This window comes from Chiloscyllium punctatum, chromosome 22 (genome assembly GCF_047496795.1).
Source record: "Chiloscyllium punctatum isolate Juve2018m chromosome 22, sChiPun1.3, whole genome shotgun sequence".
Classification (NCBI taxonomy): domain Eukaryota; kingdom Metazoa; phylum Chordata; class Chondrichthyes; order Orectolobiformes; family Hemiscylliidae; genus Chiloscyllium; species Chiloscyllium punctatum.
In genome coordinates this window covers 39278553-39294717 of record NC_092760.1, presented here as the reverse complement: position 1 = coordinate 39294717, position 16165 = coordinate 39278553, and the positions used below count along the sequence as shown (strand labels likewise).

At 44.1% G+C, this 16165-nt stretch overlaps 1 protein-coding gene across 1 annotated transcript in view; it reads left to right on the top strand.

Annotated features, from left to right (window-relative positions):
- The first annotated feature begins 463 nt into the window (after nt 1-463).
- The window catches only part of cd81a (CD81 molecule a), a 72411-nt gene continuing 56709 nt past the window's right edge, over nt 464-16165 (top strand). Inside the window, exon 1 of the mRNA XM_072592072.1 lies at nt 464-631. Coding sequence (XP_072448173.1) covers nt 566-631 — 66 coding nt within the window. The 5' untranslated portion in view covers nt 464-565. The remainder of the gene's footprint in view (nt 632-16165) is intronic.

The window sequence follows — 16165 nt, the reverse complement described above, 5'->3', positions numbered from 1 at the left end:
GGGAGTATTTGGGAAATTCCCGGATCATTTTAGTCACAGCGTCTGGAAACAATTGTCACAAAAACATGACCCGCTGAAACGAACCATCTGATTATCTCCCAGCCCCAGAATGAGCCTCCTTCTATCATGAATCTGCTTGAGTTGGACCGGTCTTTGCTCCCACGGGAGCCCACACTCACTCTCTACGGGGATTGGTTTAACGCGCTCTCCGAGATCGGAGTGGGCTATGCGCTGGCTGTCAGTGCGCTCACTCTGCTGCCCTTCCCCAAACCCATGCTGTGATTGGATGAGTGGGATGGGGCTTTCCCTTTATTGGCTGGGAGTGGTCAGGGTGGGGCGGGACTGTGCTTTAATTGGCTGATACCGTCCACGTTGTGTAATGATTTGCTGGGTGGTGTCAGACCGCGCGGTGGTTGGGTGGGCTGGGCCGGTCTCCGCTGTGATTGGCTGGGCCGTGGCGGGAAGGCGGGGCTTGCCTGGAGTCACTCAGTTGCTGCGAGCGGCCGCGCTCTTTGCAGTCGTCGTCTGAAGGGTAGCGTCTCGAGTGTGAATACCGACCGGAGCAATGGGGGTGGAAGGCTGTATGAAATGCATCAAGTACTTGCTATTCGTCTTCAATTTCCTTTTCTGGGTAAGTGGCCAAGGCGACTCTGGGGATGGGGATGGGGATGGGGATGGGTGAATGTGAGGGAGCGAGCCGGTGTCGCTAGCTGGAGGGGGTGGGTGCTCGCTCAGCCGGTGGTTCCCCCCGGGCAGCCTCGCGCCGATGTGTTGGGCGGTACCTCGAGCCACAAGAGGCGAGTCACCTCCTCGAGACTGTACCGTTATTCTCCGGCTGCTGGGAGTGTTCACTCTGACAGCTCACCACCTCCGCTATCTCTTCCCCTTCTTCCCTCCCCCCCCCCCCCCCCCCATCTTTCCGTAGCCCTACCTTCTGCTTGCTTCCTGTCAAGCCCCAAGTCCACTTCGTTGTATGTGTTTTTTATGCCATTTTTAAGCACTTCCTGTGTGCAAATTGGTTGTTGCATTTATCTAGGAGAAAGTGAGGACTGCAGATGCTGGCGCTCAGAGCTGAAAAATGTGTTGCTGGAAAAGCGCAGCAGGTCAGGCAGCATCCAAGGAACAGGAGAATCGACATTTCGGGCATGAGCCCTTCTTCAGGAATAGAAAGGCTCATGCCCGAAACGTCGATTCTCCTGCTCTTTGGTTGCTGCCTGACCTGCGCTTTTCCAGCAACACATTTTCAGCTCTGTTGCATTCATCTGCCTGGACAGCCATTCGGCTTCGTTGTTAACTGCTTCCTAATTTTGCATTCGACCATTGAATTTCATATTCCCAAAACTGATTTGCTGTGAAATTCAGTTAGTTAAAGATTGCTTCTTTAGTTTCCTGTGTACGGTCTAACTGATCTCCTACTGAGTTGGTTCGTCTTGGTTTGTGTGGTCTATCCACATGCAACCGCATTTCAATTATCCAATTGGTTTTGCTTCCTAGGTGAATGTGTAAGGGGAATTAAGGAAGTGAAGCTTCTAGTGGTTATATTGGAAGTGGAATAAGAACACATTACTTGATATTTAAAAGCTGGATAGTCTATCAAACCTGTCCCATGCTCATGGCTGTGGCATTGTCGCTAAATTGCCCTGGAGCTTCCTTGGAATCTGAGGTGAAGAAAGATGGTAAGAACTCACTGTTAACAGGAGGAAAGCCTTTTGGAAAACTCCTATTCACTTCCTGGAATTGAAACGAGGTCCAGGCAGTTATCTGGTCCAGTTACTTACTAGCTATCTGGCACAACCTCTGCCTCAGTCCAGAAGCCGGTTGATTCCTCCTTGAAGATACTGTATTCAGAAAGCCAGCATTTTAATAATCTCAATATTAGTTTTATGCTTTGGGAACTGAACGTAGACATTATGAATTCATTTCATTGCAGGCACTCGCTCATTTTGAGCAGGTTTGAAACCTGGTACCAAAGTTAAAGGGAGAAAAGTTTAAAAATTCAGAAATCATCCAAAAAGATTTGTAATGCAAATAATTCGATGTTGTGGTAGATTTGAGTTTAGTGTGAATATTGACTAGCTAAGTAACTGACCTGGTGTTAGGGAGGGAAATTTACTGTCATGTCAAACCCTATCCTCCTGTGGAATATTGCCTTATGCAGGAATCAGTGGATAGTTTGGGGAAAATGTGCCATTGGCTGACTTTATCTACCCTAGATTAGCAGTGCTTTGCATGGTATCTCTTATTCAGGACTCTGTCTGCCTTGGCTAATAACATCCCTTTACAGAAAACTTCCTCTGACAAAGCCAGCGGGGGTTTTCCACATTAACTGTGATGTGGCGGTGCTGGTGTTGGGGTGGGGTGGACAAAGTTAAAGACCACACAACACCAGGTTATAGTCCAACAGCTTTATTTGGAAGTACAAGCTTCTGGCGCACTGCTCCTTCATCAGTTAGCCAGTGGGGCAGGATTGTAGGACACAGAATTTATGGGAAAAGATCAAAATGTTGTACAACTGATGCCTAGTATTGTGACTTTTTATTTTAACTTTGCCCATGTACTTTCTATGCCATATAATAAAAACAGAATAATGGAAATACTGAGCAACTCTGATAGAATTGGTGGAGAATGAAGATTTTTCATCTGAACTGGAAAAAAGTTGAGTTGTGAATGGATTTTAAGCCAGTACAAAGGCAGGAAATGTTAGGAGTGGAAGGCAGGAGGGGTTGGGTGACAAGGGGGATTGACAGTGCCGAGCACACACAGATGGTAATGGGACAAGTACATAAAGAAAAAATGGTTTTAGAGAAGCTGCAAATGGGACTTGGCAGAATCATAGCCTCTGCCCCATATTTCCAGGTGACCAGGGTTGTAAGAACTCTAAAGGGTCTGGTGGAAAGGTGAGGTGTTTCATTGGAATAGTGTAGGGAGGCAGCGGTTGGAGTGATTTGTTACATGACAGTAGGAAATTGCCCTGTGTATTTGGCTCTGTGCAGAAATTCCCCTTGATCTTGTAGGTTGTATGTTTTCTTTTTCAGGTGCTTAATCCAGTTCTCTTAAAAGGTGCCGCCACCATTTTCAAGATTGGCAAAATAACAAGGAGGTCTTATTTAATCATTTTAAATAGGTTTCCACTGATTCTTGACCCTTCTGCCAGTGAGAGTAGTTTTTTCTCATATCTAGAACTCTCCCTTTTGAAAATTTCTAATACAAACTTGCTTTGTCACGATCTATAAGTTTTGCACTCATGCTTGTAGGTTTCTGTGTTCCTTTACTTGAGGTTTGTGCACTTTTTGACAGCTTCCCATTCTTTCTATTAACATTATCGTGTATTTCTGTTAAATTCCCTATTTTTGCTGATGCTATGACCAGACTATGGGCTTTTGATTACTTCAAATTTGTTATTAAGTTTAAAATTATGCCAGGTACTCAGTAAATATAGGGAGCCCTAATATGTCTTCTGATTTGAACAGCAACTGAGCAGTCTTATTTGTTTCCTGTCCTTCAGTCAATATTGTTGGCATTGTCCCATTTTATTTAATTTGAACATAAACTGTACATGAACAGTATTGCCCTTGTGTACCTTCTGTTACTTCATCAAAAAATTATCAAATTATACATTTTCCTTTATCCATGTCAGCTTTTCTTAAGTGATCTACAGTTGTTAGTTTTATCTTGGAAGAAGTGGAGTTGAAAAGTGTGGTGCTGGAAATGCGCAGGTCAGGCAGCATCTGAGGAGCAGGATTGACGTTTTGGGCATAAGCCCTTCATGAGTTTTATCCTGGATTATTATTTCTAAACACATGACCGTTATTGAGGTCAAACTGACCAGCCTATGGTTGCTGGATTTCTGCTTGCACCCTTTTTGAACTGTGTGTAATATTAATTCTCCAGTCCTCTAGCATCACTGCTGTATCAAAGAATTGAAAACAATGACCAATATTGACACAACGTCCACATTCATTTATTTTATACATTCTCTAGTACACCCCATCTGGCCCTAGTGATTAGTCAACTTTCAGTGCAGACAGGCTCTCTAAGATCTCTTTACTGATTTTTAATTTAGCCCTTTCAGTATCTCTGCCTGTTATTATAACTGTGGCTTCCTTGTTACAGACACGTGCATGTATTCTTTGCCTCTTAAATAAATTTCCTTTTTTGTCCCTGGTTGATTTCATACCTCTACTTTTTATTTGACTACTTTGTGTGTGTATTCTTTTGTATTCTTTTATCAACCTGTCTCTTGACACTCTCACTTCTGCTTTCGCTTTCACTTTGAATGTATTCTGTTTAGTCTGGCTCCTGATATCTGTCATGACCCCTCACCTTCCTACTTTATCTCACTCTATCTCAGGAGCCAAGGGACTCTGGCAATGCCTTGTGGGAATGCCTTGACTGTATCTAAGGTACCTCCTGTTAATGGTCTCGAGTGGTGCGTAATATTGTGTGTGAACCTTTTCAGCCCACTCCTACAAACAAGACCATTTGAAGTGGGGGTATGCTACTTAGTCCCTTGAGGTTGTTCTGTCATTGATTAAGATGTCAGCTAATCTGATGTTTCCACATTTTTGCCCACCACTGATCAACCTTGTTTATCATTCTTTCTAGCTGTCTGTTTTTTAATCATTAAAAAGAAATGTGGACTCTACTTCACCATCTTTTAGAGAAGAGAATTCCAAAGACTCTTGGTCAGCTAAGAAAGTTCTCCTTATCTCTTTCATGAAAGGATGATGCCTAATTTTTGAACAGTGACTCCTAAATTTAAGATTCTCATAAGTTGGATGTAGAGAAGATGTTTTCTCTCAAGATGCCTCTGGATCTCTTTTTTTGTTTCAATCAATTCATTTCTTGCTCTGCACACTTGTGTGTGCAAGCCTAGTCTATCCAAGCTTCCCTCATACCATCATATTCCAGGTATTAAACCTTCTCTGAATTGTCCAAATAATACCAAACATTGCAATGCATCCTTAGATGAGGAAATCAGTACTGTACACACTTTCAGATGTGGTCTGACTAGTGTTCTGTGTAAATGAAGCACAGCTGTCCTACTTGGATGTTCAGTTTCCCTAGTTGTAAATGGTAATGTTCTATTTGATTTGCCAATTGCTTATTGTACCTGCATGAAATCTTGTGTGATTAACATACTAAGACACCTAGATCTCTCTGCAACCTTTTAATATTTTCATATGCTTTTTGTCCTTCCCCACAGTGTACTTATTTGGCAGATGTTTACTCACTCACTTAACCTGTCTATATCTTTTTATAATAGTGTGTGGTGCTGGCAAAACATAGCAGGTCAGGCAGCATACGAGGAGCAGAAGAATCAACATTTTGGGCATAAGTCCTTTAGGAATTCTTCAGATGCTGCCTGACCTGCTGTTTTTCCAGCAGCATGCTCTCTATTCTGATCTCTAGCATCTGCAGTCCTCACTTTCTCTTATCTTTTGTTTTAGCCTCCCTATATCCTTTTCACACCCTGTTTTCCTGCTCATATTTGTCATCAACAATGTTACCTTTAGTCCCTTCCTCGAAGTCAGTTTTACAAACTGTAAAAAAAAAAAAAAAAGACCCTGCCTGTGGAGCACCATTCATTACATCTTTCCAACTAGATATAGGACAACCTCGATTATCCAAATGAGATGGGCGGGCACTATTTCATTCGGATTATTTGGTTAATCAATTCAATGTCTTTCCTCTGGGGCTCGGAGTTTTTTTATTAAGTCTGCTCCTTGTTCAGGAGACGAGCAGCCGCATAATGGGCGCGCGTGCGCGAGGCTCCGCCTGCCCCCAACGCTGCTCCCCAAACCCTGTCCAACGCCTCCCACCGCCCAGACCCCTCCACCCCCCCACCTCTTCTCCCCGCCCCCCCCCCCCCAATCCTTTCCAACCTTGCTACCCTCTTCTTGAATAAAGATGTAACAGTGGTTATTTTGTGATGCCATGGAACCCTTCTAGATGTTTTGGAAGATGAGTGAATGTATCTACCATCTGTGCCATTGACTCTTTTAAGGCCTGATGATGAAGGCCATCTGGCCTTGAGGACTTGTTAGCTTTTAAGTCCAATAGTTTTCCTAGCTTTTCTCTGGTGATGTTTATTTTAGTAATTTCTTGCTATAAACCTTTAGCTTTAGTTGCTCTTTTCCTTTCACATAATTGTGATTTTGAAACAGGAAGATCCTCTAGGAGCCAGCTTTCTCAGACTGCCTCCTGTCTCTTTATTACTCTAGGACTGCCCAGCCCTCTGACTGTCACTGAACTTTGCTGATTTGTAGTGTTTTTGTTTTAAATTTAATATAGCCTTTAATTTCCCTATTTGTCCACAGATGTGACCTTATCGAAGAACATTTTCTTTCTCACTGGGATAGGTTTTCATAGTTATAAATATCAACTTAAAGATCTACCACTGCAAGTCTACTATCCTACCTCTTGGCCTAGTTTCTCAGTTCACCTCAGCAAGTTCTGCATTCATGCCCTCATTTTTACCTGTATTTAGGTTTATAACTAGTCATGGATCCATACTTCTCTCTCTGGACATGAATTTGTCAGATGATTACTGTCAGTTAGAGAGGCTCCTTCACAATGAGGTTATTGGTTAATCATGTTTGTATGCCTTGCCTAGTTTAGGATATCATTTCCTATTTGACTGTGAAATATTCTTCTATAACAAACTGTCCCCAAATCTTACTATGAAAATCAACTATTATTATTGTGGTAATATCTTATATCTCCACACTTTGACCTGGTAGGAGACCTGTAGACTATTTCCTCGTGACCCTTGTCTTTAGTGCTTCCTATCTCTTACCCAAACTGATTTTATATCATGATCTTTCAAATTAAATTACTCTCTCAATACTGAATTAATGTCAACCTTAGTTAAGAGTTGTACCAGTCCCTTTCCATCTTTCTGTCATTCCTGTTAATATCCTTCAACATTCAAGTGCCAACATTGGTCACCTTTCAGCCATGCCTCTGATGCCATCTAGTCATATTTTTCTCCATTTGTACATGGTTTCAATTCGCATTCATTCTCCCTCACTGTCATGGTTCTGTGTTTAGGATCTTACAAAGAACAAAATGTAGGGTTTGTCCACTGCAAACATGATGTTTAAAATAAACTTCCTGTTTGACATATGATAAGATCTTTACATAGGAACTGCAGGTAAATCCCCACTTTTCTGTCCCAACCATAATTTATTCAGCCCCCTAAACATTCCTTTGGCTGATAACGTTAAAATGCTTTAGTCTCTCCATCCCAGTATCTCTTGGGTTTGGCTGATAACTGTGGAGAGTTGCAAGTTGGGAGTTCTGGCTACAACAGTAAGTCTACAAGTTAGGTTTATTGTTCCCGAATCTCCTTGATTGCACAACAAGATATCTACAAATTGGCTGGAACACTTGGATCCCCAACACATCCATGCTAACAATTCACCCCCTTGTTACAAATGCTATAGGCAGTCAATTAGCTTAAAGTCCTTTCTGTTGCCCAAGTTATTTAACTAACCAGAACACTAGTTCCAGAATAGGAGTAATTGAGGACTGCAGATGCTGGAGATCCTGATGAAGGGCCTATGTCCGAAATGTTGATTCTTCTGCTCCTCGGATGCTGCCTGACTTGCTGTGCTTTTCCAACATGACATTCTCCACTAGTTCCAGCATAGTCTGGGTGTTTGCTGTCACATCAATATAGCCTCCCACTTTCCTCATGCTGGTGTCCTATAATCTGAAACCTATTTGTCCTAAACCAGTCTTTGGACTCTACATTCAGCTTTCTAATCTTACTTACCCTATGCCAATTTTTGTGGGGCTCAGGTAACAATTAAGTGATTATTATCTTTTAGAGGCTCTTTTTAATTTAGCCCTTAACTGTTCGTACATCTTGCCGAACCCCTCTATAGTTTTATATAAGATTATAGGAACAGAATTAGGCCATTTGGCCAGTTATGTTTGCACCATTCGATCATAACTGATTCGTTTTCAATCCAATTCTCCCCTTAATCATCTTGATTTAATCAAGAATGTATCTGTCTTAAAGGCGCTCAATGACTTGGCTGCACAGCCATAAAAGAATAGGACATAACAGCAGAAATTAGGCCACTTAGTTCATCAAGTCTGCTCTATCATTCAATCATGGTTGATAAGTTTCTCCGCTCCATTCTCCTGCTTTTTCCCCATAACCCTGATAGTCAAGAACCTACCTCAGTTGTAAACTCAATGACCTAACCTCCACAGCTTTTGTGGCAATGAATTCCATAGATTCACCACTCCCTGGCTGAAGAAGTTTCTCCTTACCTCCATTCTAAAAGGTCTTCCCTTTACTCTAAGGCTGTGCCCAAAGGCCCCAGTCTCTCCTACCAATGGAAATATTCATCCTAATATCTACTCCGTCCAGGCCATTCAATATTCTGTATGTTTCACGTAGATCCTCCCTCATATTTTTAAACTCCCATTGATTATAAACCTAGAGTCCTCAAATATTCCTCATGTTAAGCTTTTCATTCCTGAGACCATTCTCCTGAATCTCTTCTGAACACACTTCAGGGCTAGTACATTCTTCTTGAGATATGAGGCCCAAAACTCTGCACAATACTTCAAATGTGGTCTGACCAGAGCCTCAGAAGTATATTCCTGTTTTTTATATTCAAGTCCTTTCAAACTAAACACTGTCATTGTGTTCGCCTTTCTAACTACTGACTTAACTGCAAGTTTACCTTGAGAATCCTGGACTAGAACTCCCAAGTATCTTTGCATTTCAGACTTCAGATTTTTCTTTTCATTTAGAAAATAGTCCATGTCTCTCTCCTTCCTGCCATAGTGCATGGCCTCCCACTTTCTGAAGTTATACTCTATCTGCTGCCACTTTCTTGAGAGACCACTCTCTTAACCTGTCCAAATCCTTCTGCAGCTTCCCTGCCTCCTCGAGGCTACTGTCCCTCTACCTATCTTTGTACCATCTGCAAACTTAGCCAGAATGTACTAGTCCTGAAGTGTGTTCAGAGGAGATTCAGGAGAATGGTCGTTAATGTATATTGAACAGGCCACAATGTGGTTCCAACATTGAGCCTTGCGGAACACCAGTTGTCACTGGCTACAATCCTGAGAAGGGCCCTTTTTAGATTAGATTAGATCCCCTAGAGTGTGGAAACAGGCCCTTCAGCTCAACAAGTCCACACTGACCCTCCGAAGAGTTACCCACCCAAACCCCTTTCCCTCTGACTATTGCACCTAACACTGGGCAATTTAGCATGGCCAATTCACCTGACCTGCATATCTTTGGACTGTGGGAGGAAACCCACACGCTCTGCTTTCTGCCAGACAGCCAAGCCTCTATCCATGCTAACACCTTGCATCTGACACTGTGGGCTCTTACTCCGCCTCCTGTGCAGCACCTTTTCAAATGTCTCCTTGAAGCACAGATGGAAAACATCCATAGGTTCTCCCTTGTCTAACCTGCTCAATACTTCCTCAAAGAATTCTAGCAGATTTGTCAGGCAGGATGTCCCTTGATGAAACCATTCTGACTTTGCCCTGTCTTACTTCTAATACTTCTAAGTATTCAGAAATCTCTCACTAAATACAGCATTGCCTGTTCCCTAGTGGGCTCCATTGCAAGCTGCTCCAAAAAGCCATCTCATAGACATTCCACTTTCTTGCAATCCACTACCAACCTGATTTTTCCCAGTCTGCCTGCTTATTGAAATCCCCCATGATCATTGTAACTTGACCTTTCCTTCACATCTTTTCTATCTCCTGATGTCTCTTGCGCCCCAGCTCCTGACTGCTATTTTGAGGCCTGTACATTACTCCAGCTATGGTATTAATACCTTTGCAGTTTCTCAGTTCTATCCACAGAGATTCTACATCGTCTGATCCTACTTGTCAACTGACCCCTTTGTGGAAATGCACAAATTCACCATTTTCTGGCTGAAGAAATTCCTCCACATCTCAGTTCTGAAGGGTTATCCCTTCACTGAGGTTGTAATCTTGTGTCCAAGTCTCTCCTACCAATGGAAATGCTTTCTCTGTGCCCACTGGATTCTGGTATCTCAGCATTATGTAGCTTTTGACGGTCAATATACCCACCACGCGCCCCCCCCCCCCCACCCCTTCACAAGCCCTTTCCCCCCCCCGGCTCTCTTTCCCCCCCCCCCCCCCCCGGCTCTCTTTCCCCCCCCCCCCCCCCGGCTCTCTTTCCCCCCCCCCCCCCCCCCCGGCTCTCTTTCCCCCCCCCCCCCCCCCGGCTCTCTTCTCCCCCCCCCCCCCCGGCTCTCTTCTCCCCCCCCCCCCCGGCTCTCTTCTCCCCCCCCCCCCCGGCTCTCTTCTCCCCCCCCCCCCCCGGCTCTCTTTCCCCCCCCCCCCCGGCTCTCTTTCCCCCCCCCCCGGCTCTCTTTTCCCCCCCCCCCCCCCGGCTCTCTTTCCCCCCCCCCCCCGGCTCTCTTTCCCCCCCCCCCCCCCCCCGGCTCTCTTTCCCCCCCCCCCCCGGCTCTCTTTCCCCCCCCCCCGGCTCTCTTTTCCCCCCCCCCCCCCCCGGCTCTCTTTCCCCCCCCCCCCCCCGGCTCTCTTCCCCCCCCCCCCCCCCCGGCTCTCTTTCCCCCCCCCCCCCCCCGGCTCTCTTTTCCCCCCCCCCCCCCCCCGGCTCTCTTTTCCCCCCCCCCCCCCCCCCGGCTCTCTTTTCCCCCCCCCCCCCCCCCGGCTCTCTTTCCCCCCCCCCCCCCCCGGCTCTCTTTCCCCCCCCCCCCCGGCTCTCTTTCCCCCCCCCCCCGGCTCTCTTTCCCCTTGTCTGTCTGTCTCCAAAGCCAGCACATCATCCTTTCAATATGGGGCCCAAAACTGTTCAATATTCTGAATGCAGTCTGACCAGGGCCTTATACCGCCTCAGCCATCTCTTCTCTTGTATTCTAGCCTTTGTGAAATGAATGCTAACATTGCATTTGTCTCCCTAACTGACAACTGAACCTGCATGTTAACTTTGAGAATCTTGAACTAGTCTCCCAAGTCACTGCTTCAGATTTCTGAAGCCTTTCCCCATTTAGAAAGTAGTCTGTGCCTCTGTTATTCCTCCCAAAGTGCACCACCTCATACTTTCTCACATTATATTCCATCTGCCACTACTTTGCCCACTCTGAGCATGTCCAACTCTTTCTGCAGCCTCCCCACGTCCTCAACATTACCTGTCCCTCTCCCTATCTTTGTCATCTGCAAACGTAATAATGTCCTCAGTTCCTTCATCCAAATTGTTAATGTAAAATGTGAATAGTTGTGGTTCCAACACTGACCCCTGTGAAACTCCACTAGTCATCCACTGTCATCCTGAAAAAGACCCTTTGGTCCCCACTCCTGCCATCGATAAGTCAGCCAATTCTCTATTCATGCCAGTGCCTTGTCCATAACACTTAAACTTATTCAGCAGCCTTGTATGTGGCACCTCTTAAAAGACCTTCTGGGAATACAAATATATTGTGACCACTGGCACGCCTTTATCTAACTTGCTGATTACCACCTACAAAGAATTCTAAGAGATTTGTCAGACGTGAAACTCCTGTTGACAAAGCCGTGCTGACTCAGTCCTATTTTAATCGTACACTTCCAAGTACTCTGCAATCTCATCCTTAATGATGGACTCTTAAAATCTTACAAACTACAGGCTAACTGGCCCATATTTTCCCATTTTCTGTCTCCTTCCTTGATAAAATGCTGTTGCGTTAGCTCTTTTGCAGTCTACCAATGCCTCCAGTCTCCTCGGCTATCTCCTTCAGGACTCTGGGGTGCAGTCAGTTTGGTTTGGGTGATTTTATCCACCTTCAGACTTTGCAGCTTCCCCAGCACCAGGCCCTTAGTGATGGCCACTGCACTCACCTCTGCACCTGACTGTCTTGAAGTTCTGGTATGTTGCTGGTGTTTTCCATGAATACTGATGTAAAGTACATTACTTAGTTCCCCTACCATTTCTTTGTTTCCCATTGTTATTTCTCATGCCTAATTTTCCAGTGGTCTGGTTTCCACTCTTGCTTCTGACTGTGTGTGTGTCTTGTAAAACCTTTTTTTATATTACTGGCTAGCTCACACTCATTTCATCTCCTTATTGTTTTGTTAGTGTCCTCTGGTTTGTAAAGGCTTCCCAGTAATCATCAAGTTTTATGCTTGCTTATTGCTGTCATGTCCCTGACCTCCCTTGGTAGTCATGTCCTCCCTTTATATTGTTTCTTCCTTTTTTGGATGAACTTCTGTGCCACTCGAAATACCTGCCATTGCTGCTTCATTGTCTTCAGAGCTAGGCTCTGCTTCCAGTTAACTCTGGCCAGCTGCTCCTCCATGTCTTTGTGGTTACCTTTACTCAATTGTAGTACCCTTGCATCTGATTTCAGCTTTTCCCACTCAAACTGCAGGGTGCATTCTGTCATATTATGGTCACTGTTCCCTAGTCGTTTCTTCACCTTAACAGTGGGGTGGCGTGGTGTCTCCAGGTGCTCCAATTTCCTCCCACAATCCAAAGATGTGCAGGTTAGGTGAATTGGCTATGCTAAATTGCCCTTAGGGTTCAGTGATATGTAGGTTAGGTGCATTAGTCAGGGGTAACTATAGGATAGGGGAATGGGTCTGGATAGGTTTCTCTTCAGAGGGTTGGTGTGGACTTGTTGGGCCAAAGGACCTATTTCCACACTGTAGGGATTCTAATTCTAATCCCTAATCAAGTTTGCCCTTTTACACATCATCTCCAAAATGGCCTGTTTCTTAGTGGGCTCTAGCACAAGCTGCTCCAAAAACATCTGGTTGACATTCCACAAATTCTTTTTGTTGGGATCTGCTCCCAGCCTGCCTACATATAGAAGTCCTTGATTATTGCAGTGCCTTTCCTAAATGCTTTTTCTATCTCATTTATTTTCTTCCTTCTATCCTGACGTTTGCTTGGATGCCTGTACATAACTCCCATTAGGGTCATTTTTGCTTTTGTTACCCACAGATTCTACACCTTTCAACACTCGTGCTATTGATTTAATGTAATTTCTTTCAGGACAGCCCTACTCTCTTTGCTCATCTGCTTGTTCTTCTATTAGGATGTGTATCCTTGGCTATTTAGTGAAACCCCTTGCAGCCGCATCATACCTGCCAGTTTTAACCTGTGCTACTAACTCATTTATTGTGTTTTGTATACTGTGTACAACACCTGTAGTCCTTTGACTGCTGCCCCCCCACCTTTCTCATAGTTGTCCCTTTTATCTGCTGTGCCTGAAGTCGGGTTTTTGAGTCATTCCATAATTGATATCTTATTACTTGTTCAGCAAACTTTGATAACCTTTGCTGAGCTCCCCCTCACTTTTTCCATAATTTTCCATGCAATTGGACTAACCACTCACCATTTAGTGTAATGCTCTAACAATAGCCCTGGTTATGCAGTTGACCAGAACTGTGGCCCTAGCATGTTTCAGGTGGAGCCTGATCAGGACAGCTCCCTCCTTCCCCAGTATTGGGGTCAGTGTCTCACGAACTCAAACCTGTTTGTCCTGCATCAATCTTTGAGCCATGTGTTTACCTTTTCTAATTTTGTTGACCCTGTACCAATTTGCTCATGACTCAGTAATGTGGAAATTATCTTTTGGTAAGCTGCTTTATAATTTTAGCTCCTAGCTATGTGTATTTCCTGAGCTGAATCCCTTTTCTCTTTCTACCTATGTCTTTGATACCTATGTAGACCACAGCAACTAGATCGTTCCCCTCCCATTCCAAGTTTTTCTGCTGCCCGCATGTGAGATTCTGAGCCATGGCACCGGGCAGGCAATATAGCCTTAAAGACTGTGTATTCTTGCCTCTGAAAATGGTGTCTATTCCAAGAATATACTATCGTGATTGCAACGCCATCTCTTTCTCCCCGACTTTAATTTTTTGTTTAAAAAGCATAAATTGCTTACAAACTGTGAACCAAAAAGTGCATCTTCCCCTCTGCGTGGAGTTCTCCCACTGCCTCCAGATTTCCTGAGAATATATACTGGGCCAGTATCTCACTTTGGATGTGTCTCTCCTTTCTCACCAAGTGAACTATGGCTGGCTCTGTCCCATCCCACTTGCAACTTCTCCAGTCATTGAGCCAGAGAACATGTCCTGAATGTTGAGAATGAGCTGGCAATGCTGTCTGTCACCTGGACTCTGGCTCTCCGCTACAGTGAACTTTCTATCCCTATGACCATAACTCTACAATTTGGCAGCTCTTATGTGCAGCAAGCTCCTATGGATAGCAATGCAATGATCTGTGTTTTGTCATTATGATATGGGTCAAATGTTTGCTGGGACACTGTAGATAACTCATTTGTTCATCACCTGTGAAGTTGTGGCATGGGTTCTTTAGACCTTTCCTGAAGGTCCTTTGATGAAGGGCCTTTGCCCGAAATGACGTTTTTTTCCCCCTTTTGCTCCTCTGGTGCAGCCTGACCTGTGCTTTTCCAGCACCACACTCTCTTGATCTTTCAGATCCACCAGAAGGCATGTGGCGGTCCTCAGTTCCATGTGTTTCATCCAGTGCATCAAATTCTGTGTTCAAATCTTTGAGATTTGAGCCCATAACCTTCTGGTCTGAGGCAAGAGTGCTACCAAATGAGCCAAGGCCAATGCATCTACCTTTGTGAACTGCTGGTGGCTGCACTGTGAGGGGGAGTCTCTGGAGGAGAATGTTTGTCTTAGTTTATTTGGTTCTCCCTCATTGTTTTTCCAAGATTGGAATAAATGATCCAAGTATTTATTCAACATCAGTGCATCCCTCAGTCTCTGGACTGCTTAACTAGGCTCTTTTTCAAAGCCAGCTGTTTTTTTGTAGCAAACAGCATTTGTACTAGTTCATATGAGTGAGCAATTTCCGGTGTGCCACATGTTGCTGCTTGAAGTTATTTATATTTTCTCTCCATAAGCAACAAAGGAAGTGGAGTTTACAGATACCCTGGAGCCAGACACATTTCCCATTCTAAACGGAAGCAGCCCCTTTAATTTCTCTTCACTTTCTGAATCAGTTATCTGTTTTTATTAAATATTTATGAAGAAATAATATACCAGGGTACAGAATTTGACAAATTGATTTTGTGATATGGGTGCTTCCCTGATGGCTAAACCCAGCCAATTTGGCCATATGTAATGTGTTCTACAGTTAGCTAAATTCTCCCTGTTGGAAGGGTTATGGAAATGTTAGCAACTGTAGATGCTGGTCCAGGAATTCTGTGCAGGGCTGGGGGCCTCTTCTATCCCTGTGTATTGGGGATGGTGTAGTTAACTCCTTTTAACCATCCTTTGAAAGTATTCTTGCTTTGCTGTAAGGGTGTACTTATGGGTTTGAGTTTGTTATTTTTATGCTTCCTTTTGCATCCTTTCTCCTCAGCCAGAATGCAAGGGCATATGTTGCATGTGCTGGAAATCTGAAATAACAGGTAATACTGGAAATACTCATCACTTAGATGATCTGATGGAAGATCATCTGACCTGAAATATTAACTGTTTCTCTCCAGAGATGCCCTGTGACCTACTGAGTATTTTAGGCATTTGTTTTTCAAACTCTTGTGTGGTTGTGTTTTCTTGAATGTTTTCATTCTTCACACAAGTAATGATTGGGGGGCTGACCTTATTAGCTGTTCTATCACTCTTCTATCAAAATAACAATTGAACCTAGATTATTTTTGTCATACTTGGTTCAGTACCTCATTGAACACTTACTTTACCAACTGAGTCAGCATGAGAATGCAGGAACTTATTTTTCCAATGTAATGTTCCCAATGTCAGGCTAAACTTGTTAATAAATTATTCAGCAAAACAATGATTGATTAGTTTTTCCAGGACACATGACCCCTGAAACACTTTCAAAGCCACCATCAACATGGCTTTGTGCGTGGGAAACCGTGTCTCACAAACTTGACTGAGTTTTTTGAAGAAGTAACAAAGAAGATTGAGGGCAGAGCAGTAGATGTGATCTATATGGACTTCAGTAAGGCGTTCGGCAAGTTTCCCCATGAGAGACTGATTAGCAAGGTTAGATCTCATGGAATACAGGGAGAACTAGCCATTTGGATACAGAACTGGCTCAGAGTTAGAAGACAGAGGGTGATGGAGGGTTGTTTTTCAGACTGGAGGCCTCAAGGATCAGTGCTGGGTTCTCTGCTTTTCATCATTTATATAAATGATTTGGATGCGAGCATAA